This window comes from Coregonus lavaretus (assembly GCF_964263955.1).
Source record: "Coregonus lavaretus genome assembly, chromosome: 18".
NCBI lineage: Eukaryota > Metazoa > Chordata > Actinopteri > Salmoniformes > Salmonidae > Coregonus > Coregonus lavaretus.
Window position 1 is genome coordinate 8505377 of NC_140005.1, and position 26225 is coordinate 8531601.

Sequence of the window (26225 nt, forward strand, 5' to 3'; positions counted from 1 at the left end):
CTTACTTACTCAACCGTTGTCTGTCTATGAGACTTACAGTGGAGTTGTCTGTCTATGAGACTTACAGTGGAGTTGTCTGTCTATGAGACTTACAGTGGAGTTGTCTGCTGCGATGCATAATCTGTTATTCTGTCTGTACTGGGCTTCCATAGCAGGTGATGACTAATGTCCAGTTGGAGTTGGTAGTTAGTGTGTGTGTGTGTGTGTGTGTGTGTGTGTGTGTGTGTGTGTGTGTGACAGACAGACAGACAGACAGGTAGACAGACAGACAAAACAAACAGAAACAGTTGTTATTACCATGTGCACCGACGTAGCCAGCTTCTCCACAAAGGGACTAAGGTTTTCGGCAGCTTTCAAGCCGTCCTGGAAAAAACTGAGATGACACAATAACACTGAGTCATACACTCAGGTACACAACCCCAAACACACACACACAGAGAGAGAGAGACACACAGGAGCGCGCGCACACACACACACACGCTCCACAAACACACGTAGAACACATATAACATATGCAACCGAATAGTTAAGTAGCGTGGCGATAGCTACTGTAGTAAAAGGAAGACAAAACCAAAACAGCCACAACATGACACCAGAAGCCACAGTAACATTCCTGAGGTAAAACCTTATGACGTGTAGTAAGTAGCTGGGAGATACAGCAGTTGGCTACAAATGAAAGCCATACGCTTTCCATAAGGCCAAATGAGTTCAGCGAGGACTCTTTCAATTCAAACTATAGGGCCAACCAGAACCGTACTGCCTTGGATATAAAAATTGTCTTACATGTTTTATTTCAGACTATAACCAGGCCAGTGCAGTACAGCTCTGCTTGGCTCAGTAGTTTGAAAAGGGCATGAAAGCATAGAAGGAGAACTTACTTGAGCTGGGCCTGGAAGTACTTGATAAGACTCTGGAGCAGGTCTGGACCCTGACGTACCCTCAGCTCCTGGATCTTCAGGAGATACTGGACAAACCAGAGGACGCAGTGCTAGATTAGTAACCATGGTTACAGGGCTGGTTTTGGTTCAGAAACGGTCATACTGGTTACAGACCGTTATTAAGAAGTTGTGTATCATTTCACTGATTCAACCAGTCACTCATTAATCATGGTAAGAGAAATGTACTGTATGCCCCTGCCCTTGTGTTCTGACCCAGGTAAAACTCCTGTTCTTAGTTGTAGTCTGTAAACTTGGGCCCAGAGTTTTTCCCGGTCAGGACACATGGGCAGGAAAAATTATAGACTTTCATATGAACAAGTCTCTTCTGCCATAGACAGTATGGTTCTCAGGACATAGCCTAAACATGAAATAGCACAGAACAGTTTCAGGGTGTGTTTTTTCCCTGATCCATTTTTTAACTGTTTGAAGTGTTTCAAATGTTGCTTTAAAAGGAAAATGCCTTGGTGAGAGCCAGCTGTAGGAGCTCTCTGCTGCTTGTGGAAGGAATGACTGCAGTCTGCTGTGTCTCTGCTCCATAAAGCCTTGTTTAAAGCCGTCTGTCTGCGGCTACGCTGGGTCATGTTCATTTTCCATCAAATGGGACAAAATGGACTGAAACAGCCCACTGGGCAAAAACTGGTTGAATCAACATTGATCCACATCATTTCAACAAAAACAAATCAGTGTGATGACGTTGAGTCAACGTTGAAAATAGATTGGATTTGCAAAAAATTATCAACGTAAAGGCATTTCGTATGTTTTTCACACAACTTTTAACCTAAATCCAATGACATGGTGAATATTTTTGTTGATTTTACGTTAGGTGACAACTCAACCAAATGTAAATCAAAACTAGATGTTGAACTGACGTTTGTGCCCAGTGGAAGGACTTCAAATTATTATTATTAATTATTAGAGAGGCCAGCTGGTAGTGGTGGTAGTGGTAGTAGTAGTAGTAGTAGTAGTGGTATTCGTGGTGGTAGTAGTAGTAGTGGTAGTGGTAGTAGTAGTAGTAGTAGTGGTGGTAGTGGTATTAGTGGTGGTGGTAGTGGTAGCAGTGGTGGTAGTGGTATTGATGGTAGTCGTGGTGGTAGTGGTATTAGTGGTGGTAGTGGAATTAGTGGTAGCAGTGGTGGTAGTGGTGGTGGTAGTGGTAGCAGTGGTGGTAGTGGTGGTAGTGGTGGTAGTGGTGGTAGTAGTGGTGGTAGTGGAATTAGTGGTGGTAGTGGAATTAGTAGTAGCAGTGGTGGTAGTGGTATTAGTGGTATAAGTGGTAGTAGTGGTGGTGGTAGTTGTAGTAGTGGTGGTGGTAGTGGAATTAGTGGTATTAGTGGTGGTAGTGGAATTAGTGGTAGCAGTGGTGGTAGTGGTGGTGGTAGTGGAATTAGTAGTGGTGGTAGTGTAATTAGTGGTGGTGGTGGTGGTAGTGGTGGTAGTGGAATTAGTGGTAGCAGTGGTAGTGGTAGCAGTGGTGGTGGTAGTTGTAGTAGTGGTGGTAGTAGTGGTGGTAGTGGAATTAGTGGTGGTAGTGGTATTAGTGGTAGCAGTGGTGGTAGTGGTATTGGTGGTAGTGGTAGTAGTGGTAGCAGTGGTGGTAGTGGTATTGGTGGTAGTAAATTATCCAATAAGAAACACTCATTTTCGTTTTCAGTTGCATGTTTTCAAACGTTTTCTGTTGTGTGCCATAACGAACATGACCCAGACAAGGGCCTTGGAGGAGGGGGAATTCCTCCATCCATCTCAGCAGCTGGCCTCACAGAGAGAGCGCAACTAAAGAGCAAATTCCCCTATGCTCGTAAAGTGTAACTGTGGACTAGAACTTTAACTGAGCTTAGCATTGGTTTCAGTGCCATTTCCAATCTGTGCTGCACATTTTACATTTCACAGTCTAGTCTGGGTTTGGCTCCCTCCCCCACCTTGACACGATCTGTGCCATTCAGGGGAGAACTTGCCCTCCCCCAATCCTACCCGTAAGCATTAGCGGAATTAGTGGAATTAGTGGTATTAGCGGCGTTAGTGGTAGTAGTGGTGTTAGTGGTATTAGCGGTATATGCAGTGGTAGTAGTGGTGGTAGTGGTATTAGCGGTATTAGCAGTGCTAGTAGTAGTGGTGGTAGTGGTATTTGCAGTAGTAGTGGTAGTAGTGGTGGTAGTCGTATTAGTGGTGGTAGTAGTGGTGGTATTAGTGGTGGGAGTGGTATTAGTGGAAGTAGTGGTGGTAGTGGTGGTAGTAGTGGTGGTAGTGGTATTAGCAGTGGTAGTAGTAGTGGTAGAAGTGGTGGTAGTGGTATTAGCTGTATTAGCAGTGGTAGTTGTAGTGGTAGTAGTGGTAGTGGTATTAGCAGTGGTAGTTGTAGTGGTAGTAGTGGTGGTATTAGTGGTGGTAGTGGTATTAGTGGTGTTAGTAGCAGTGGTGGTAGTGGTATTAGTAATGGTGTTAGTGGTAGTGGTATTAGTGGTGGTAGTTGTATTAGTGGTGGTGGTAGTGGTGGTAGTGGTAGCAGTGGTAGTAGTGGTAGTAGTGGTGGTGGTAGTGGTATTAGTTGTATTAGTGGTGGTAGTGGTATTATTAGTGGTGGTAGTAGCATTAGTGGTAGTAGTGGTATAAGTGGTGGTAGTAGTGGTAGTAGTGGTATTAGTGGTGGTAGTGGTGGTAGTGTTGGTAGTGGTATTATTGGTGGTAGTGGTATTAGTGGTGGTAGTGGTGGTTGTGGTAGTAGTAGTGGTGGTAGTGGTATTAGCGGTATTAGCAGTAGTAGTGGTATTAGTGGTGGTAGTGGTATTAGTGGTGGTAGTAGTGGTGGCAGTGGTATTAGTGGAGGGAGTGGTATTAGTGGAAGTAGTGGTGGGAATGGTATTAGTGGTGGTAGTGGTGGTAATAGCGGTGGTAGTGGTATTAGTGGTGGTAGTGGTATTACTGGTGGTAGTAGTTGTAGTAGTGGTAGTAAATTATCCAATAAGAAACACTCATTTTCGTTTTCAGTTGCATGTTTTCAAACGTTTTCTGTTGTGTGCCATAACGAACATGACCCAGACAAGGGCCTTGGAGGAGGGGGAATTCCTCCATCCATCTCAGCAGCTGGCCTCACAGAGAGAGCGCAACTAAAGAGCAAATTCCCCTACGCTTGCGTGGACTAGAACTTTAACTGAGCTTAGCATTGGTTTCAGTGCCATTTCCAATCTGTGCTGCACATTTTACATTTCACAGTCTAGTCTGGGTCTGGCTCCCTCCCCCACCTTGACACGATCTGTGCCATTCAGGGGAGAAATTGCCCTCCCCCAATCCTACCCGTAAGCATTAGCGGCATTAGTGGAATTAGTGGTATTAGCGGCGTTAGTGGTAATAGTGGTAGTAGTGGTGTTAGTGGTATTAGTGGTATTAGCAGTGGTAGTAGTAGTGGTAGAAGTGGTGATGGTGGTGGTATTAGTGGTGGGAGTGGTAGCAGTGGTGGTAGTGGTAGTAGTGGTGGTAGTGGTAGTGGTATTAGCTGTATTAGCAGTGGTAGTTGTAGTGGTAGTAGTGGTGGTGGTGGTATTAGTGGTGGTAGTGGTATTAGTGGTGGTAGTGGTGGTGGTAGTGGTATTAGTAGCAGTGGTGGTAGTGGTGGTAGTGGTATTAGTAATGGTGGTAGTGGTAGTGGTATTAGTAGTGGTAGTTGTATTAGTGGTGGTAGTGGTAGCAGTGGTGGTGGTAGTGGTATTAGTTGTATTAGTGGTGGTAGTGGTGGTAGTGGTATTAGTAATAGTGGTAGTGGTATTAGTGGTGGTAGTTGTATTAGTGGTGGTAGTAGCATTAGTGGTAGTAGTGGTATAAGTGGTGGTAGTAGTGGTAGTAGTGGTATTAGTGGTGGTAGTGTTGGTAGTGGTATTAGTGGTATTATTGGTGGTAGTGGTATTAGTGGTGGTAGTGGTGGTAGTAGTGGTATTAGTGGTAGTAGTGGTAGTAGTTGTGGTAGTGGTATTAGTGGTGGTAGTATTGGTAGTAGTGGTGGTAGTGGTAGTAGTGGTGGTAGTGGTAGTAGTTGTGGTAGTGGTATTAGTGGTGGTAGTGGTAGTAGTGGTATTAGTGGTAGTAGTTGTGGTAGTGGTATTAGTGGTGGTAGTATTGGTAGTAGTGGTATTAGTGGTGGTAGTGGTATTAGTGGTGGTAGTATTGGTGGTATTGGTATTAGTGGTAGTAGTGGTGGTAGTGGTAGTAGTGGTATTAGTGGTAGTGGTGGTAGTATTGGTGGTAGTGGTAGTAGTGGTATTAGTGGTGGTAGTGGTGGTGGTAGTGGTATTAGTAGCAGTGGTGGTAGTGGTATTAGTAATGGTGGTGGTAGTGGTATTAGTGGTGGTGGTGGTAGTGGTGGTAGTGGTATTAGTAATGGTGGTAGTGGTAGTGGTATTAGTGGTGGTAGTTGTATTAGTGGTGGTAGTGGTAGTAGTGGTAGTAGTGGTGGTAGTGGTAGTAGTGGTGGTAGTGGTATTAGTGGTGGTAGTTGTATTAGTGGTGGTAGTGGTAGCAGTGGTAGTAGTGGTGGTGGTAGTGGTATTAGTTGTATTAGTGGTGGTAGTGGTGGTAGTGGTATTAGTAATAGTGGTAGTGGTATTAGTGGTGGTAGTTGTATTAGTGGTGGTAGTAGCATTAGTGGTAGTAGTGGTATAAGTGGTGGTAGTAGTGGTGGTAGTGTTGGTAGTGGTATTAGTGGTATTATTGGTGGTAGTGGTATTAGTGGTAGTAGTGGTAGTAGTTGTGGTAGTGGTGGTAGTATTGGTAGTAGTGGTAGTAGTGGTAGTAGTTGTGGTAGTGGTATTAGTGGTGGTAGGATTGGTGGTAGTAGTGGTATTAGTGGTAGTAGTAGTGGTAGTAGTTGTGGTGGTGGTAGTATTGGTGGTAGTGGTATTAGTGGTGGTAGTATTGGTAGTAGTGGTATTCGTGGTGGTAGTGGTATTTGTGGTGGTAGTATTGGTGGTAGTGGTATTAGTGGTAGTAGTTGTGGTAGTGGTATTAGTGGTGGTAGTGGTAGTAGTGGTATTAGTGGTAGTAGTGGTATTAGTGGTGGTAGTATTGGTGGTAGTGGTAGTAGTGGTATTAGTGGTGGTAGTATTGGTGGTAGTGGTATTAGTGGTGGTAGTATTGGTGGTAGTGGTAGTAGTGGTATTAGTGGTGGTAGTATTGGTGGTAGTGGTAGTAGTGGTGGTAGTATTGGTGGTAGTGGTATTAGTGGTGGTAGTATTGGTAGTAGTGGTATTAGTGGTGGTAGTGGTAGTAGTTGTGGTAGTGGTAGTATTGGTGGTAGTATTGGTGGTAGTGATAGTAGTAGTGGTAGTAGTGGTGGTAGTATTGGTGGTAGTGGTAGTAGTGGGGAATGAGAAACAGACTTTAGATCAATGTCCATGGGTAACTGCTACCTGTGTGTGTGTGTGTGTTTGTCCTAGCTCTGTGTCCCCACCTCACACATCTGCAGCTGGAAGGTCCTCCTCTCTCGCTCCATGTCCTCCGTCACGTCGTATCCCTCCATCCTGATCAGGCCCGGCTGACGCCTCTTCTCGCGCCTCTCCTTCTCCAGCTTCCCACTGAGAGAGAGAGAGAGAGAGAGAGAGAGAGAGAGAGAGAGAGAGAGAGAGAGAGAGAGAGAGAGAGGACTTTAGACTGTAAAGCATCTTTATTGATACCATTCAATGAAAACAAAAGAGCATTGTTAAATGGATGGCAGACTAAACGTCAACATTCGTAGACACAGATGCTGAAGAGAGAAGGGACAGTGCATTAGATATCTGTAGAATTGTCTTGGGCTGAGGTGTGAGTGTGGATGAGGTGCGAGTGTGGATGGGGTGCGAGTGTGGATGAGGTGCGAGTGTGGATGAGGTGCGAGTGTGGATGAGGTGCGAGTGTGGATGAGGTGCGAGTGTGGATGAGGTGCGAGTGTGGATGAGGTGCGAGTGTGGATGAGGTGTGAGTGTACTTATGTGTGCATGTCTGTGAGAGAGTGTGTGAATGAGAAAAAGAGAGATATGGGTGGATTTACAGTTATTTACTACCCTAATCTTTGCCCTATTTCACATCCTATTGCTGTAACACACTCCCTCTTTCCAAGTAGTTCACGTGAGGAAGTAGGAGAAAGGATAAGGGAGAGTGGAGAGTGGAGGTGAAACCCCATTCTTATATTACATTGACTTACAACCAGACCGTGATTGGATGGGTGTACAGTAAAACTCTCTTTTCATCTTTCTGAGAGAGGCACCACAAACCATGTGGAAGACTACTTCCGTCATAATCACATTGATAGAGTGATATCAACTCACACTTTGATGTCATAGTCCTTCCAGCTCTTCTCCAACTGTTTCTTCAGCTCCTAAAGAAGAGAAAACAGAAGAAGAACAGATTGGTTCAGTTGGGCTGCGCTCCAGACAAGCCAAATAAACACTGCCTCTATATTATCTGAAGTGTGGACAGTCACAGGACACTGCACAGGGGCCCCAACTTTAGATTACATTTGACTGTGAATAGAAGGCTCTGGCCCCACCATTCACCTTATATGACACTTCAACAATGGGGTTTACGGTACAATAACAAAACCTATTGCCGGTGAATGACCTCTCATTAAGTAGGACAACGAAGCCTGGCCTGGTGAAACTCCAGGCCCTAGTACCTGTAGCCTTTGACTGTGGCCCAGAGTTTTTCCTTGTCTGAAAAAAACCTTGGTCCCATATTCATTAAGCGTCTCAGAGGAGGGCTGAGTACATAGAGCTGATGTTTTCCAGGTTTGTGCCTTAGTCATTAGACGAAATGTAGATCTTATTGTCTAGGAGTATCTCGTATTGTCTAGGAGTATATCTTATTGTCTAGGAGTATCTCGTATTGTCTAGGAGTATATCTTATTGTCTAGGAGTATATCTTATTGTCTAGGAGTATATCTTATTGTCTAGGAGTATCTCGTATTGTCTAGGAGTATCTCGTATTGTCTAGGAGTATCTCGTATTGTCTAGGAGTATATCTTATTGTCTAGGAGTATATCTTATTGTCTAGGAGTATCTCGTATTGTCTAGGAGTATCTCGTATTGTCTAGGAGTATCTCGTATTGTCTAGGAGTATATCTTATTGTCTAGGAGTATCTCGTATTGTCTAGGAGTATATCTTATTGTCTAGGAGTATATCTTATTGTCTAGGAGTATCTCGTATTGTCTAGGAGTATCTCGTATTGTCTAGGAGTATCTCGTATTGTCTAGGAGTATATCTTATTGTCTAGGAGTATCTCGTATTGTCTAGGAGTATCTCTTATTGTCTAGGAGTATCTCGTATTGTCTAGGAGTATATCTTATTGTCTAGGAGTATATCTTATTGTCTAGGAGTATCTCGTATTGTCTAGGAGTATATCGTATTGTCTAGGAGTATATCTTATTGTCTAGGAGTATCTCGTATTGTCTAGGAGTATATCTTATTGTCTAGGAGTATCTCGTATTGTCTAGGAGTATCTCGTATTGTCTAGGAGTATCTCGTATTGTCTAGGAGTATCTCGTATTGTCTAGGAGTATATCTTATTGTCTAGGAGTATATCTTATTGTCTAGGAGTGTCTAGGAGTATCTCGTATTGTCTAGGAGTATATCGTATTGTCTAGGAGTATCTCGTTTTGTCTAGGAGTATATCGTATTGTCTAGGAGTATATCGTATTGTCTAGGAGTATATCGTATTGTCTAGGAGTATCTCGTATTGTCTAGGAGTATCTCGTATTGTCTAGGAGTATCTCGTATTGTCTAGGAGTATCTCGTATTGTCTAGGAGTATCTCGTATTGTCTAGGAGTATATCTTATTGTCTAGGAGTATCTCGTATTGTCTAGGAGTATATCTTATTGTCTAGGAGTATCTCGTATTGTCTAGGAGTATCTCGTATTGTCTAGGAGTATATCTTATTGTCTAGGAGTATCTCGTATTGTCTAGGAGTATATCTTATTGTCTAGGAGTATATCGTATTGTCTAGGAGTATCTCGTATTGTCTAGGAGTATATCGTATTGTCTAGGAGTATCTCTTATTGTCTAGGAGTATCTCGTATTGTCTAGGAGTATATCTTATTGTCTAGGAGTATCTCGTATTGTCTAGGAGTATCTCGTATTGTCTAGGAGTATATCTTATTGTCTAGGAGTATCTTGTATTGTCTAGGAGTATATCTTATTGTCTAGGAGTATCTCGTATTGTCTAGGAGTATCTCGTATTGTCTAGGAGTATCTCGTATTGTCTAGGAGTATCTCGTATTGTCTAGGAGTATATCTTATTGTCTAGGAGTATCTCGTATTGTCTAGGAGTATCTCGTATTGTCTAGGAGTATCTCGTATTGTCTAGGAGTATCTCGTATTGTCTAGGAGTATATCTTATTGTCTAGGAGTATCTCGTATTGTCTAGGAGTATATCTTATTGTCTAGGAGTATCTCGTATTGTCTAGGAGTATCTCGTATTGTCTAGGAGTATATCGTATTGTCTAGGAGTATCTCGTATTGTCTAGGAGTATATCTTATTGTCTAGGAGTATATCTTATTGTCTAGGAGTATATCTTATTGTCTAGGAGTATCTCGTATTGTCTAGGAGTATCTCGTATTGTCTAGGAGTATATCGTATTGTCTAGGAGTATCTCGTCTTGTCTAGGAGTATCTCGTATTGTCTAGGAGTATATCTTATTGTCTAGGAGTATCTCGTATTGTCTAGGAGTATCTCGTATTGTCTAGGAGTATATCTTATTGTCTAGGACTATCTCGTATTGTCTAGGAGTATATCTTATTGTCTAGGAGTATCTCGTATTGTCTAGGAGTATATCTTATTGTCTAGGAGTATATCTTATTGTCTAGGAGTATCTCGTATTGTCTAGGAGTATATCGTATTGTCTAGGAGTATCTCGTATTGTCTAGGAGTATATCTTATTGTCTAGGAGTATATCTTATTGTCTAGGAGTATCTCGTATTGTCTAGGAGTATATCTTATTGTCTAGGAGTATATCTTATTGTCTAGGAGTATCTCGTATTGTCTAGGAGTATATCGTATTGTCTAGGAGTATCTCGTATTGTCTAGGAGTATATCTTATTGTCTAGGAGTATCTCGTATTGTCTAGGAGTATATCGTATTGTCTAGGAGTATCTCGTATTGTCTAGGAGTATATCTTATTGTCTAGGAGTATCTCGTATTGTCTAGGAGTATATCTTATTGTCTAGGAGTATATCTTATTGTCTAGGAGTATCTCGTATTGTCTAGGAGTATATCTTATTGTCTAGGAGTATATCTTATTGTCTAGGAGTATATCTTATTGTCTAGGAGTATCTCGTATTGTCTAGGAGTATATCTTATTGTCTAGGAGTATCTCGTATTGTCTAGGAGTATATCTTATTGTCTAGGAGTATATCTTATTGTCTAGGAGTATATCGTATTGTCTAGGAGTATATCGTATTGTCTAGGAGTATATCTTATTGTCTAGGAGTATATCGTATTGTCTAGGAGTATCTCGTATTGTCTAGGAGTATCTCGTATTGTCTAGGAGTATATCTTATTGTCTAGGAGTATATCTTATTGTCTAGGAGTATCTCGTATTGTCTAGGAGTATATCTTATTGTCTAGGAGTATATCTTATTGTCTAGGAGTATCTCGTATTGTCTAGGAGTATCTCGTATTGTCTAGGAGTATCTCGTATTGTCTAGGAGTATATCTTATTGTCTAGGAGTATATCTTATTGTCTAGGAGTATATCTTATTGTCTAGGAGTATCTCGTATTGTCTAGGAGTATATCTTATTGTCTAGGAGTATATCTTATTGTCTAGGAGTATATCTTATTGTCTAGGAGTATATCTTATTGTCTAGGAGTATATCTTATTGTCTAGGTGACTTTACAGACACAGTAGGTTCCACAGTAGGGGAGACAGAAGGTTCCACAGTAGGGGAGACAGAAGGTTCCACAGTAGGTTCCACAGTAGGGGAGACAGAAGGTTCCACAGTAGGTTCCACAGTAGGGGAGACAGAAGTGTTCCACTATTTTACATTTTAGTCATTTAGCAGACGCTCTTATCCAGAGCGACTTACAGTTAGTGAATTCATTTTCATACTGGCCCCCCATGGGAAACGAACCCACAACCCTGGCGTTGCAAGCGCCATGCTCTACCAACTGAGCTACAGGGGACTATGTAGTGTACACTACAGTAGGGTTACTCACCAGTCTGCTGTCTCTAAGCTCACTCTTCAGGACGTTCTCCAAGGGGAAGGAGATTATGTTGTTCAGATTCTGGACCTGGAAGACAGGAAGGGAGAGAGGGAGGGAGGGAGGGAGGGAGGGAGGGAGAGAGGGATAGACGGAGGGAGAGAGGGAGAGAGAGGGAGGCAATGAGTCACATAGCTACACACAGACAACCACACATTCCAATTTACAACGATGAAACAACAAAAACCTGTATTGGTTCCTTTCAATCCTATAATGTTGTTCCAGTTTCCCAGTGATTCACATTCCATGGGATGGATATGATCAACTTGTGATTCAATCCATACATCCCAGTGCACCACAATGTGTATGATTTCATTTGTGGGCTCAGAATATGTGCATTAACCAAATCAAATGAGATTCAGATGGAATGAGTGTATCCCTGTATTCTAGTTACTCATGCTGAGATACATCCTGTTATGCAGTCAGTTGGACTAAAGATGTACGGTGCACATTTTAGGACATCCACAAGACATGTCCATTAATATGAAAGCTTGGTGCAATAAAGTTAGTCAAGTCCTCCTCCGCCTCAGATCTTACAAGGCTAATGCATCATATAAACACTACCACCCTGGAACAAGGACTTGGCACCGTGGAACAAGGACTTGGCACCCTGGAACAAGGACTTGGCACCCTGCCATCCCCTCCCTCTCTCTTATCTCAAGGCAGGGAGGTGACCTACTGAATAGCTCCACGTGTTGGGTAGCGTCTATGCAGGTTTATTCTCATTCATAGACAGTACGTCGACGTAAACATGTCCGCCGTTTTCCTCCGTTCCGTACAACAGCATGTCACATGGGGAACATCTACATTGGTTTAAGCCTGTTCATTCAATTCAGGATACTTCATTTATCCCACAGGGGGAAATTATGTAGACAGGAGTGCATATACAGTTCGTACATATATGTTGGATGTAAAAATATATGTTGGATGTAAAACAAATACCTATCTGTATGTTCTGCCGTTTCTATTTACCTAACGTGATGGATGAAGTGATATCACTCAATGGAAACAACCATTCTCAAATATAATTGTCAGACACTCAAACAACGTTGAAAAGAACTCTTCATCCAAACCTACATGTGCCCCTGAAGCCTTAAGACAATGTGCTTGTGCTCACTGGGAAAACATCTGAAGCTCTTTTGTAGATCCTATTGATTAACAATATACTGACTGACTGTTCAGTGCAAAAACATGTCCTGTACTGAAGCAGCTTTGTAGGTAAATACAAGTCAACCACTTCCCTCTTCTAAGTTCATACTCGGGTTAACCTTGAGAAATTGATCCAAAGCTTTGTTTGTTTTGATTGACTTCCAATAACTGAGCAAATGGAAAAAACCTTGTGTTGTGTAGGCCTAACAGTGACATCACACACGCACGCACACACACACACACACACACACACGCACACACGCACACACGCACACACACACACACGCACACACACACGCCCCCTGCCAAACCACACACAAAGTTTACTCTAAAAGCCCCTAAATCAAACAGCGGTAGTGACTTGGATTTGTTTCCCCAGTTCCCTCTAGCACTTCCTCTAGAGTCTGCTAGGGAAACTTTGATTGACAGCTGGGGGGAGGGACCTTGTCCACTCCCAACACACAGAGGTCTGGGATGAATTATCATCGCCATGGAGACTATCAGTGGGAGGGTTTCGGCTTGCTCCAGTTTTCGGAGGGGCTCTTGACTGCACTCCTGCAGCTGTTGTATCCCTCCAACACAATGACACACACTCCTGCAAGCATATATGCACACGCAGGCACACACACACACACACACACATACATACATACATACCTGAGACAAGTTTGGGGTCTCCCCTCACCCTTCCTCTCCCTAAACGGGGGCCCTTTGACCCTCCAGCTGTGACCAAACTGCAACTCATTCATAAATAACCCCTCTGACAGCACACACACACACACACACACACACACAAACACAGCAGGGGTTATTGAGCTCATGGCTTGGTTAACTTGCATCTTAACGTTGGCATTGTGGAGCAAGTTGAGTAATGCTTCTAGGACCACACTTTAATCATGTGCAGTCATCACATTTCAGAGAGTTGCATACATCATGGACTAGATGTTGGTTATGGAGCAGATAATTTCATGTTTACATAACCGGATAATGATTTCATTGATGGAGCTCAACTCCACGTTTATGGATTTAAATACCGCCCTGGGTCGTGTTCATTAGGCTAGAAATAAAGGAAATGGACTGAAACAGAGCGCCTACCTGTCCTGAACTTAGTTTTTTGTTGTAAAACGTTTTGCTACAGTGTGCCCTACTAAATAGGACCCTGGTGTTTCGTAGAGTAACACCCCCTTTACACCTCTAGCTTGAAGTTCCTTAGAGAGCTTCAAGTTCCTCGGTGTCCACATCACTAAGGAATGAACATGATCCACACAGATCAACACAGTCATGAAGAAGGCACAGCAACGCATGGGCCCTCAGATCTTGACTGACTGAATCACCGCCTGGTATGGTAACTGCTTGGCATCTGACCACAAGGCACTAGAGGGTACTGCGTACGGCCCACTACATCACTGGGGCCGAGCTCCCTGCCATCCATGACCTCTATACCAAGCGGTCAGAGGAAGGCCCTAAAAATTGTAAAAGACTCCAGGCACCCAAGTCAAAGACAGTTTTCTCTACTACCGCACGGCAAGCGGTACCGATGCACCAAGTCTGCAACAAACAGAACCCTGAACAGTTTCTACCCCCAAGCCATATGACTGCTAAATCGTTAACCAAATAGCTACATTTTAGTCATTTAGCAGACGCTCTTATCCAGAGCGACTTACATGAGCAATTAGGGTTAAGTGCCTTGCTTAAGGGCACATCGACAGATTTTTCACCTAGTCGGCTCGGGGATTAGAACCAGCGACCTTTCGGTTACTGGCACAACGCTCTTACCCACTAAGCTACCCGGACTATCGGCATTAACCCCCTTTTGCGCTAACTCTTTTGTAACAGACTTGTCTTTCCATTCATCAAATGGCCGCTGCACAGTTTGGATTGATTGATTTTATTTGTCAGTAAAAAAAAAAATACACAGTACATTTTAGTCATTTAGCAGACGCTCTTATCCAGAGCAACTTACAGTTAGTGAGTGCATACATTTTTCATACTGGCCCCCCATGGGAATCGAACCCACAACCCTGGCGTTGCAAGCGCCATGCTCTACCAACTGAGCTACAGGAGGCTACAGTACCAGTCAAAAGTTTGGACACACCTCCTCATTCCAGGGTTTTTCTTTATTTTTACTATTTTCTACATTGTAGAATAATAGTGAAGACATCAAAACTATGAAATAACACATATGGAATCATGTATTAACCAAAAAAAGTGTTAAACAAATCAAAAATATATTTTATATTTGAGATTCTTCAAATAGCCACCCTTTGCCTTTATGACAGCTTTGCACACTCTTGGCATTAATTGTACTGATACAAAAATATCCCACTTTGTCTTTAGCGTATTTAGTTTTGTCGCCATTTTGGTCTACATTTTTTATCCGACATGTCCTTTACTGGCATAAAACGGATGGATGGGAACCTGGTTAATGTCAGGCCATTTTTAGGATGCTGGAATTATATTTTGGACGAACGTGCAAAATTGTGACTGGTTGTGACTGGTTGTGTTTATGCCTCATATGAAAGGTAATAAATGTTTAAAAGTTACATTATTTAGGCTATATTAAAGCGTTAGGTTCTAGGTGCTAGGCTATATTAAAGGTTCTAGGTGCGTGAGGAATAGCCGCTCGGATTGGAGAGGAGGCGTGCGTTAAAACTTTCCTGAATAAATGGGCCTGCCGGGAGTATATATGGCCACATTATTATAGGAGGACTTGGGAGAATGATGATCTGCAACAGACAGCGTATCTCAGTATCAGAAGTAAAAATACAGTCAGACTGGCCTGCTACTGTGCCCTTCTAGACCTTATAAACTGTCCAGAGTAGGACCCACAACTGATCCAAATGGAATGAAACAATTCAAATCACAAGGGCTTTGGCGCTGTTATTCAAATGACATTTTCACTGCAGCCTAGAGTAGAATTCTGTACTCACTTGAAAACAATAATGCAATTATTCATTGCATTGTAGTGTTGTAGACTAGTTTAGTTTGGATAATTGCATTGTCCCTAAACAAGACCAATAGGGGGAGCTTTTTGAGCTGCGTGTCACGTCTTCACTGTTCTTTCATGTGCAATGATGTACCTGGTCAGCTGCCTATCAGCTATTCCTCTATCTTGTGGATTCATATAGAAAATTGCTTTGAATGCTTTTATGTGTGGTATGATTGCTAGTTAACCCTACCACGATTGTCACTATGAATGGTGGATAGAGGGCAGGACAGACAGCTAGACTGGTACACTATATTGACCTGTGGTATAGTCAAAGTGTAATGCATAAGGGAAGTACCAAAAATAGGGGAGGTGCATGCAAGCAGATGAGGAAATTTGGCTTACACCCCAGTAAATGTAGAACTGTCCCTTACCCCCTACCTTTATGTACATATCTACCTCAATGACCTTGTACCCCTGCACATCGATTCGGTGCTGGTACCTCGTGTATATAGCCTAGTTATCGTTACTCATTGTGTATTTATTCCTCCTGTTATTATGTTTAAATGTGTAAGCATTTCACTGACAGTTGTTTATGAAGCATGTAACAAATACCATTTTATTTTATTATCTAGCAGCTGCTCCCCTAGTAGTCACACCAGACTGCTAGCATTCTGTTCTGTCACCACCTACACAATAACAATCAGATCACTGTCTGTCTGCCCCGTTTCCCTCTGAACCGTAACCTTCCCTCTTCCTCCTCTCATCACCGTCACTGCAGTACATCAACACCTCTCATCACCGTCACTGCAGTACATCAACACCATCTCAACACCTCATCACTGTCACTGCAGTACATCAACACCATCTCAACACCTCTCATCACTGCAGTACATCAACACCATCTCAACACCTCTCATCACCGTCACTGCAGTACATCAACACCTCTCATCACTGCAGTACATCAACACCTCTCATCACTGCAGTACATCAACACCATCTCAACACCTCTCAGCACCATCACTGCAGTACATCAACACCTCTCATCACTGCAGTACATCAACACCATCTCAACACCTCTCAGCACCATCACTGCAGTACATCAACACCTCTCATCACTGCAGTACATCAACACCATCTCAACACCTCTCAGCACCATCACTGCAGTACATCAACACCATCTCAACACCTCTCATCACCGTCACTGCAGTACATCAACACCTCTCATCACTGCAGTACATCAACACCTCTCATCACTGCAGTACATCAACACCATCTCAACACCTCTCAGCACCATCACTGCAGTACATCAACACCTCTCATCACTGCAGTACATCAACACCATCTCAACACCTCTCAGCACCATCACTGCAGTACATCAACACCTCTCAGCACCATCACTGCAGTACATCAACACCATCTCAACACCTCTCATCACCGTCACTGCAGTACATCAACACCATCTCAACACCTCATCACTGTTACTGCAGTACATCAACACCTCTCAGCACCATCACTGCAGTACATCAACACCATCTCAACACCTCTCAGCACCATCACTGCAGTATATCAACACCTCTCAGCACCATCACTGCAGTACATCAACACCATCTCAACACCTCTCAGCACCATCACTGCAGTACATCAACACCATCTCAACACCTCTCAGCACCATCACTGCAGTATATCAACACCTCTCAGCACCATCACTGCAGTACATCAACACCATCTCAACCCCTCATCACTGTCACTGCAGTACATCAACACCATCTCAACACCTCTCATCACTGCAGTACATCAACACCATCTCAACACCTCTCATCACCGTCACTGCAGTACATCAACACCTCTCATCACTGCAGTACATCAACACCTCTCATCACTGCAGTACATCAACACCATCTCAACACCTCTCAGCACCATCACTGCAGTACATCAACACCTCTCAGCACCATCACTGCAGTACATCAACACCATCTCAACACCTCTCATCACCGTCACTGCAGTACATCAACACCATCTCAACACCTCATCACTGTTACTGCAGTACATCAACACCTCTCAGCACCATCACTGCAGTACATCAACACCATCTCAACACCTCTCAGCACCATCACTGCAGTATATCAACACCTCTCAGCACCATCACTGCAGTACATCAACACCATCTCAACACCTCTCAGCACCATCACTGCAGTACATCAACACCATCTCAACACCTCTCAGCACCATCACTGCAGTATATCAACACCTCTCAGCACCATCACTGCAGTACATCAACACCATCTCAACACCTCTCATCACCGTCACTGCAGTACATCAACACCCCTCATTCACAAATCTTCCCCCAAGTCTTTTTTTTTATGTATTTATTTATTTCACCTTTATTTAACCAGGTAAACCAGTTGAGAACAGGTCTTGCACCCCATTGCCTCTTGTCCTCTCCCCCACTTCCCAAAGCTCTTCCTCCACCCTCCCTCCCTACGAAGTCTTACGCCCTTCCCCCATCCCCTGAAAGTGATCCCACCCTCCCCTCTCCAAATGTGTCTTACCCTTCCTACCCCTATGGCACTGATGAAGCCCAGATGAGTGAAATGTTTGTCCTGTAAAATGAAATAACTATTGTGTGGACCTTCCCACTTCTCTCTATTACCCCTCCTCCCCCTTCTTCACCCGACTCCCAGCCTCCTCCAAAGTCTCCCCCTCCCCTCACCAGGTTCTTGAAGAGTGCGGTGACCTCCCTGGTGAAGACGGCCATGTTGAGGAACCCTGTGGACACCTCGTTGTTGTCCTGGGTCAGGTGACTGTTCCCCAGATTCTCCAGCACCTCAATGTACTGCTCCTTGTTCTCCGTGTGACCTAGAACCACAAAACACACTTCATTGTTGTTGCCGTCTTTTGAGAGCTTTCTCTCCCTCTCTCTCCCAGCGGTGCCACTGCTCTCTGACTACGGCCTGTCAACATAAACAAAACAAGAGGTTATTAGGTCATGACCCAAGAGAAAGTGACCACATATACCCTTTCATATACCCTTTCATATACCCTTTCATATACCCTTTTCACACTACTGAGCAGAGCTTTACCAGCTGTAATAGTTGGGATTAAAGTATTTTTGAGTACCTGTCTCCATCTTTCTAGCACGGGTGCCAGTCTGTTTGTGCTTTTGCCAGGTCCTTTGTCAAAGGTCTGGCATGGTAACGACAGTGGGAGCAGTAACCGCCTGGCACCTAGCCTACAGCATGGTAACGACAGTGGGAGCAGTAACCGCCTGGCACCTAGCCTACAGCATGGTAACGACAGTGGGAGCAGTAACCGCCTGGCACCTAGCCTACAGCATGGTAACGACAGTGGGAGCAGTAACCGCCTGGCACCTAGCCTACAGCATGGTAACGACAGTGGGAGCAGTAACCGCCTGGCACCTAGCCTACAGCATGGTAACGACAGTGGGAGCAGTAACAGCCTGGCACCTAGCCTACAGCATGGTAACGACAGTGGGAGCAGTAACAGCCTAGCACCTAGCCTACAGCATGGTAACGACAGTGGGAGCAGTAACAGCCTAGCACCTAGCCTACAGCATGGTAACGACAGTGGGAGCAGTAACAGCCTGGCACCTAGCCTACAGCATGGTAACGACAGTGGGAGCAGTAACAGCCTGGCACCTAGCCTACAGCATGGTAACGACAGTGGGAGCAGTAACAGCCTGGCACCTAGCCTACAGCATGGTAACGACAGTGGGAGCAGTAACAGCCTGGCACCTAGCCTACAGCATGGTAACGACAGTGGGAGCAGTAACCGCCTAGCACCTAGCCTACAGCATGGTAACGACAGTGGGAGCAGTAACAGCCTGGCACCTAGCCTACAGCATGGTAACGACAGTGGGAGCAGTAACAGCCTGGCACCTAGCCTACAGCATGGTAACGACAGTGGGAGCAGTAACCGCCTAGCACCTAGCCTACAGCATGGTAACGACAGTGGGAGCAGTAACCGCCTGGCACCTAGCCTACAGCATGGTAACGACAGTGGGAGCAGTAACAGCCTGGCACCTAGCCTACAGCATGGTAACGACAGTGGGAGCAGTAACAGCCTGCCACCTAGCCTACAGCATGGTAACGACAGTGGGAGCAGTAACCGCCTGGCACCTAGCCTACAGCATGGTAACGACAGTGGGAGCAGTAACCGCCTGGCACCTAGCCTACAGTTTTTCAAGTACCTGTTACAAAATGTACATTATGCCATCATGATGGCTTACCTCAGATAATAGTCTGCTTTTGTTCAAAATGGTCTCTCTCAGTCTTTAATGTTGTGTGTGTGTGTGTGTGTGTGTGCGGCTGCATGCTAACCGCAGTTGTGTTCACAGCAACAAAAACCTGACGAGCAGCACAACGCTGACTAACATCTCTGAGGAAGATCATTAATGTCCCCCTGTAGAGAGGAAGCGAGAGAGAGAGAGAGAGAGAAAGGGATGGTGAGCCAACCAACCAACCACATACTGTATCACTCACGGCTGATTGAGGGGTTCTGAATCAGCCAGCCACTAACAACGAACAGGAAAAGAGGGGCCCCCCTTAGCCTTACTGGAATGGAACGGCCCCATATGATTCCAGTTAAGAGGGATAGAGAAAGTGGGGGTTTAGAGGGGGGATGGGGGCTGTGTGGAGAGAAGTGGGGTTGGGGTATCTCTGTACTGACTGACACAAACATAATTTCCTAACTCTGTTTCTCTCTGACTTAAATCTGACAGTTAAACCCCGCAAATAGAAAACAGACTATTTCACAGTTCAGTAAGATGAAAAATAACTTATTTTTTAATGTGTTCATCCATGTTTGCTGTATGTTGTTAGCATTGTGAATCTGGTGAGTAGTTGCTTGGTCACATCAGTATGAAGTAGTACTAGTGGTAGTAGTAGTAGTAGTATTAGAACTAGTGGTAGTAGTAGTAGTAGTAGTGGTAGTAGTAATAGTACTAGTGGTAGTAGTAGTAGTGGTGGTAGTAGTAGTAGTGGTGGTAGTAGTAGTGGTTGTAGGGATGTAGCTCAGTTGGTAGAGCATGGCGTTTGCAACGCCAGGGTTGTGGGTTTGATTCCCACGGGGGGGCCAGTATGAAAAATACAAAAAATAATGTATGCACTCACTAACTGTAAGTCGCTCTGGATAAGAGCGTCTGCTAAATGACTAAAATGTAGTAGTAGTAGTAGTAGTATTCAAAGTCCCCAGATTCTGAATCTACATAATAAAGAAAGTCAACTGTCCTCGTTTGTCCAAAATCTGACAGAATACTGTATGAGCTACTTTACAGTTGGACTCAGTCAACATCAACATGTTGATCATTCCAACCATCCTGCCAACAAAGCCACAGTGTGTGGTAGGTGGACAGTGGGCACACGCTCCTATGCATCTACATTCTAGACACACATTTCATTTTACATTTCAGTCATTTAGCAGACGCAATTAGGGTTAAGTGCCTTGCTTAAGGGCACATCGACAGATTTTTCACCTAGTCGGCTCGGGGATTAGAATCAGCAACCTTTCGGTTACTGGCACAACGCTCTTACCCACTAAGCTACCTGCCGCACACACACCTTCCTTCGGCCTCCTTGACCACTGAAGTTTGGTGGGTTGGTGTCTGAAATGAACCACGCCAGTCTAAACAGCCAACACTGAGAGGACATTGTCACACACACACACACATACACTGTCAGACAGGCCGTTCAGTACGGAGACCTCGGTTCGGTCACCACTGTGAACCTGAAAGAATACACTAGACCTATAGGTTATGCCTCTTGAGTAAAACTGAGCTGAAAAAAAAACATTTCAGGCTATTCTGTTAAAACAACTAGTTGTAAAACAAACAACTTTGTTATCAAAATTCAACTCTTTAATTGGAGCATTTCAAACTGTCCTTTTGTGAGGCGCAGCCATCGTTTAAATCTCCAGTTTGGGAACATTTTGGCTTCCCAGTAGATTACAACGGCGATGGACAGAGAGAGTATGTCGCCACTGCTCAACGAGAATAGCCTATGCAGCTGCCAACACCTCAAACATGTTGACACATTTACGTCGACATCACATTATAGCATAGACCTATACAATGTCTGAGCCGTGTTTACATATTGATTTCACATGCATATTGCACTTTATTTTAGTGTTGTTGAGTAATCGTGTGTTTTCATTTAAGAAAATACCAAGTGTTGGTACTCCTGTTGGTGCTCTCATCAGACATTATATGACTCATGATCTTATATGGAGTCAGGAATATCAACACTTTGGATTTCTTAAATAAACCAAAATTAACTACAGTAACTGTTGGCAATTAATTTTCCTACTCTACCGAAACGTGACCCCAAAACAGCAATACATACCGAACCGTGCGTTTGATGAACCTTTACACCACAGACAGACAGACAGACAGACAGACAGACAGACAGACAGACAGACAGACAGACAGACAGACACAGACAGACAGACAGACAGACAGACAGGGTGGAGCGGCTCAGCCAACACATCACATAGAACCAATACAACGACACCATCCACAAACACACCTTAGCCATAATGAGCCCTCATCCCACGCCCTAGTCACATGACTATCAAAGGAGCCTAACAAAAAAACAATGCCCACACAAGCCACGTGATGTCATTTATAAGGGAATTGGCAGCCATTTTGAAAATACTGCTGATCAACACTTTACTTAAAGCCTGTCGGTATAATGCGTTATAACTTGTTATAAAGATGTATGAGCCTTTATAATGTATTATAAAAAGGCTTATAATGCAGTGTGTGTATGGCCACTTACTTAGTCCAGAGCTGTGGATGGCCTTGACCATCTTCTTCATCCTCTGTAAGGTGCTCTGGTCCACCTCTAAGGACTGCAACACAGAAAGAGAGGAGAAGAGACTTAAGGAAACATATACTTCACATGTATTGAGCAGTATAGGGTTTCAGGAAGGCAGATCTTTCCCTATGAGGTAAATCCTAACTTCAGATCGGTCTGTCCATGTAACTCTGACTTTGATGTAAATCATGTATTGATGATGTCAATGGGAGAAAATCTAATATTACACCACAGACCTCAAGTTAGGATTTCACCTAGTAGGACTGAGAAACAGCAACGGTGAAAAAAAATGTAACCTGTCGAACAGTCTCTAGGGAAAACACACTTTCATTGACTTTCTAGCAGCGGTCATGACGACGGTAAAGTTCCCACGCCATGACTAATGTTAAGTGAACAGGTGAATCAGCAGTTAGTCCGTCTAGCACCGTCACATTTGCCATCATTGGGCTGATGATGTCACTCATACACCAACCACCGACCTCACCTGTCGTTATTTCAGGTTCACCTCGCTTTGACATGTTGAAACTTCGCTCTGCTCTGTTTGCTTTAGAACATTGATATTCAAATCTTACCCACGAGGTCCGGACTACTGCTGGTTTTCTGTTCTACCTGATAATTAATTGCACCAAGCTGGTGTGCCAGGTCTAAATCAGTCCCTGATTAGAAGGAAGAATGAAAATTAAAAAAGCAGTGGAACTGGCTTCGAGGTCCAGATTTGCTAGCTACAAAATAGTTTTTATAAGGATTATTAAAGTTACAGTTACTCGACCAGTGGTGGTTAGTGTTCATGTAGCATAACAACAGCCCTTGCGGGGGACTTCCCATGTTTTATTTGTCAAATTTAAAAGGGCATGGGACTTTAAACTGTATGGAAAGACTTGGAAAATGGCCTTATTTTCCACTGTTTCACAGTCCACCACTGAGCTGGGCCATGTAGGAGTCAGGGCAAGACATTGTGGTCAAAGGGAAAAGGTAATGTCTGAAACTCTTATGCTTCAATGTCATAAATGTGTTTACTTAAGTCTATGAGACAGTCTGGGTGAAGGTGATGTGTCCAATATGATGTTTCCTATGAGCAAAAGACATTGACAATACGTATTTATGGTTGAAAGAGGTAATGAGGTAATGTCGCCATTTAACAAAGGGATAACCTTTTTAAAACCTCTCCTTGTACACAGAGTCCAAGTACAGGCCAGACCACCATGGTGCAGTAGACTGTAGAACAGTTACAACACACCCTGTTACGGTAAATCAAAGGTATGTTACGTTTCCTAACAGTCTTTAAACCCCCCCCAGCATGCATTTAGCATAAAACCTAAGGTCCTGAGGACCAAACGTTGTGGTTCACCCCAGCTGTGTCCCGTCTGAGATCCTGAGGACCTTGTGGTTCATCCCTGCTGTGTCCCGTCTGAGATCCTGAGGACCTTGTGGTTCATCCCTGCTGTGTCCTGTCTGAGATCCTGAGGACCTTGTGGTTCATCCCTGCTGTGTCCTGTCTGCTGACACTCTGTCTTACACACACAGAAGCCAGAGCTGCTGTAATAATAGAGAAACAGACAGTAGAGGAAAGATGCCATTGTCTGTGGAGCATACACCCAGTCTGTCTCAATGGTAACAGATTTATTTATGGGTGTAACTGTTTTGCTCTTCTCTCAAGAGTCTAGGGAATGTTGGTGTGTGTGTCCTTGATTGTGTGTGTGTCACTGTCAACCCATGGTCAGGCAGCACAGCAGGAATTCCTGTCTTCAGGGATATCTGATCCTATTAACCTGCTGCTGGCATGAGGACAGATTTGTTGAAGAACCACAAGCCCTTGGTCTCTCTCTCTCTGTCTCTGTCTCTGTCTCTGTCTCTGTCTCTCTCTCACTCACATCAAGGGTAACAAGCAGCAGTAGGATGCCACAGCCAGCCCAACCACTATAGCCATAACACCCAGCCTCCTCCAAAACACCATGGCCTAATAGTGGGATCACTCCGCCCTTGATACCCAGCCAATGGGGAACACACTATGCCTACAGTACATATTCGTAAATGGCCCTGATCACGTTGCATTAAAATGGATTCTCTCCATAGCTGCCCTGCAATGGGTTCAAATCCTAATATTAATTAGCTTTAGCCTGCATAGAGTGGCGGGCACTTTTGGGACTTTCCTATTGATTCCATTGCACCAGGCAAGCTCAATCAAGCCCAGCTAAAGTATTTGAAATAATTTCAAATAGTATTTGAACCCAGGTCTGGTGTGGGAGTCGGATTCCAAAACGGCCTCTCCCAGCTATGTTTCCAGACTGTCGGAACTATAAATAATGACATTTGTCATATAGAGAAATGGTTGGACTGGCGCGTCTAACCCCAGGGTATCTCTCTGGCTTCCCTCTCTTTTGTGATGGTTATCAGGCAGTGGGAGAAATGCCATACACAGTGCGTGTGCATGTGTGCGTGTGTGTGTGTGGTGATGTGTGTGTGTGTCCATCCAACAGCCCTTAACCTAAACATACTGACAGAGATACACAAACAGACTTTAGCGTCCAGCAGTACTGTTCAGTTTGGAGAGATGGCCAGGAGCCCAGTGATGTGTCATATCATCTTAAAGGGGCAATCTGTAGTTGTTACATCCATTGTTGGACTTATAAATGAACAATAAACCCATAGAATCTTGAAGAATTTAACTTATAATGCCTCAAGAGCTTAGTTCAACTGTCCTACCCCATCAGAACCCAAAATATAAGCTTGTTTTACTCCAATGTTTGTAAACAATGTAAACCTCAAAACATGGTTAAAACTATCATGTTGATATCATGGATGATCAGTCCTTGCATCCATAGCTCTGTCTATGAATTTGAGACTGGTTACATTTCTCCAGGCCCATCCCCCAGCTTAAAGAAAATCTGAACAGAGACGGGGTGACTGCTTTGTTATCATTTAAACTGCGGATTGGCAATTTAAAATGTGTCATATATCATATCATGACTACACAACTGAAGTGTGTGTGAGGTTATATATATATAGTTGTTTATTTTTTTCCCCCATATTTTCTTTCTTTGGACTTTCACTGGGGCATTTCAGACCACTGAGGTTTATTTGGATCATAGAGATATATTCATGAACAAAGCTTAGAGTGTGTGTGTGTGTGTGTGTGTGTGTGTGTGTGTGTGTGTGTGTGTGTGTGTGTGTGTGTGTGTGTGTGTGTGTGTGTGTGTGTGTGTGTGTGTGTGTGTGTGTGGTCACAGTCAGCAGCCAGCTTCTCTCGCTGATTCATCCACAATTTGAGAAGCCTTGAAACCACAGTCGGAGGATAACTGGATTCAAACAAACATTAACACACACATTAACCCAAACAGGCCTTGAGGCTGTGTTCCTTCCACCAAACCCACTGTCCTTCACCCCCCCCCCCCCCCCCCCCCCCCCCCCCCCCCCCCCCCCAATCCTTCCTAGCCGTCCACACTCCAAACGAGTGCCGTCTGGCTGGCCTGCTGTGTTTGTTTTCCGGTGGTCCTGCTATAAGCTCAGCCGGGTCATCCCAGTCCAGAACCCCATAGAGCCCCAGTCAGAGCCCTCAGGAACTGAGCTAATTAAAGAGGCTCTGCCATAATCCCTTCAGGAAGCCCTGCCAGAGATGTGCTGTGCAGCCAAGGGCTTCTAGTGGGGCTGATTGGCTATTTTAAAGCCCTGCTGTGAGGAAACCAGCCATGGGATTATGCTGAGTCAACATTTGAGGAAGGTTGTGGAAAGGTTGTTTTGGGGTTGGGATTCAGTCTATGGAGAATGTCATTCTCCTAGCCTTGCTGTGACAAAATCAACGTTTGGAGAAGGTTGTGAGAAAGTTGTGGTAGTGTTTGGCTTTGGATTCATTCAGTCTGGCAGGTCTGCCATGCCAAGTCTGAAGAGCATTAGTCAAACGTGTTGCAGCCAGGATTGCGTTGTGCTTCTATTGCCAGGAGTTTTATCCATCCTGATTATGTAACTGATGAGGAACAGACATTTCATGTCATTTCATGTGAATGGCTGAAAGCAGAAACATACATTTTATTTCATCCCCCACCCTTCAGTTCAGCCTCTCCAATTATAGAGGCCATCAACTCTTCTAGCTGACAAGTTTCCAATAACAACCAGATTTCAAGAGCAGTGTGTCCTCTGTGCTACAGCTTTCTCCAATAGCGAGTCAAC

General features: G+C 44.1%; 1 protein-coding gene across 1 annotated transcript in view; it reads right to left on the reverse strand.

Annotated features, from left to right (window-relative positions):
• The window catches only part of LOC311145887 (arf-GAP with SH3 domain, ANK repeat and PH domain-containing protein 3-like), a 58865-nt gene that overhangs the window by 27356 nt on the left and 5284 nt on the right, over positions 1 to 26225 (reverse strand). The window contains exons 2-8 of the mRNA XM_084182247.1: positions 22023 to 22095; positions 17942 to 18087; positions 11109 to 11183; positions 7226 to 7275; positions 6373 to 6496; positions 879 to 964; positions 298 to 373 (exon numbers count right to left, since the gene is read on the reverse strand). Coding sequence (XP_084038373.1) covers positions 298 to 373; positions 879 to 964; positions 6373 to 6496; positions 7226 to 7275; positions 11109 to 11183; positions 17942 to 18087; positions 22023 to 22095 — 630 coding nt within the window. The remainder of the gene's footprint in view (positions 1 to 297; positions 374 to 878; positions 965 to 6372; positions 6497 to 7225; positions 7276 to 11108; positions 11184 to 17941; positions 18088 to 22022; positions 22096 to 26225) is intronic.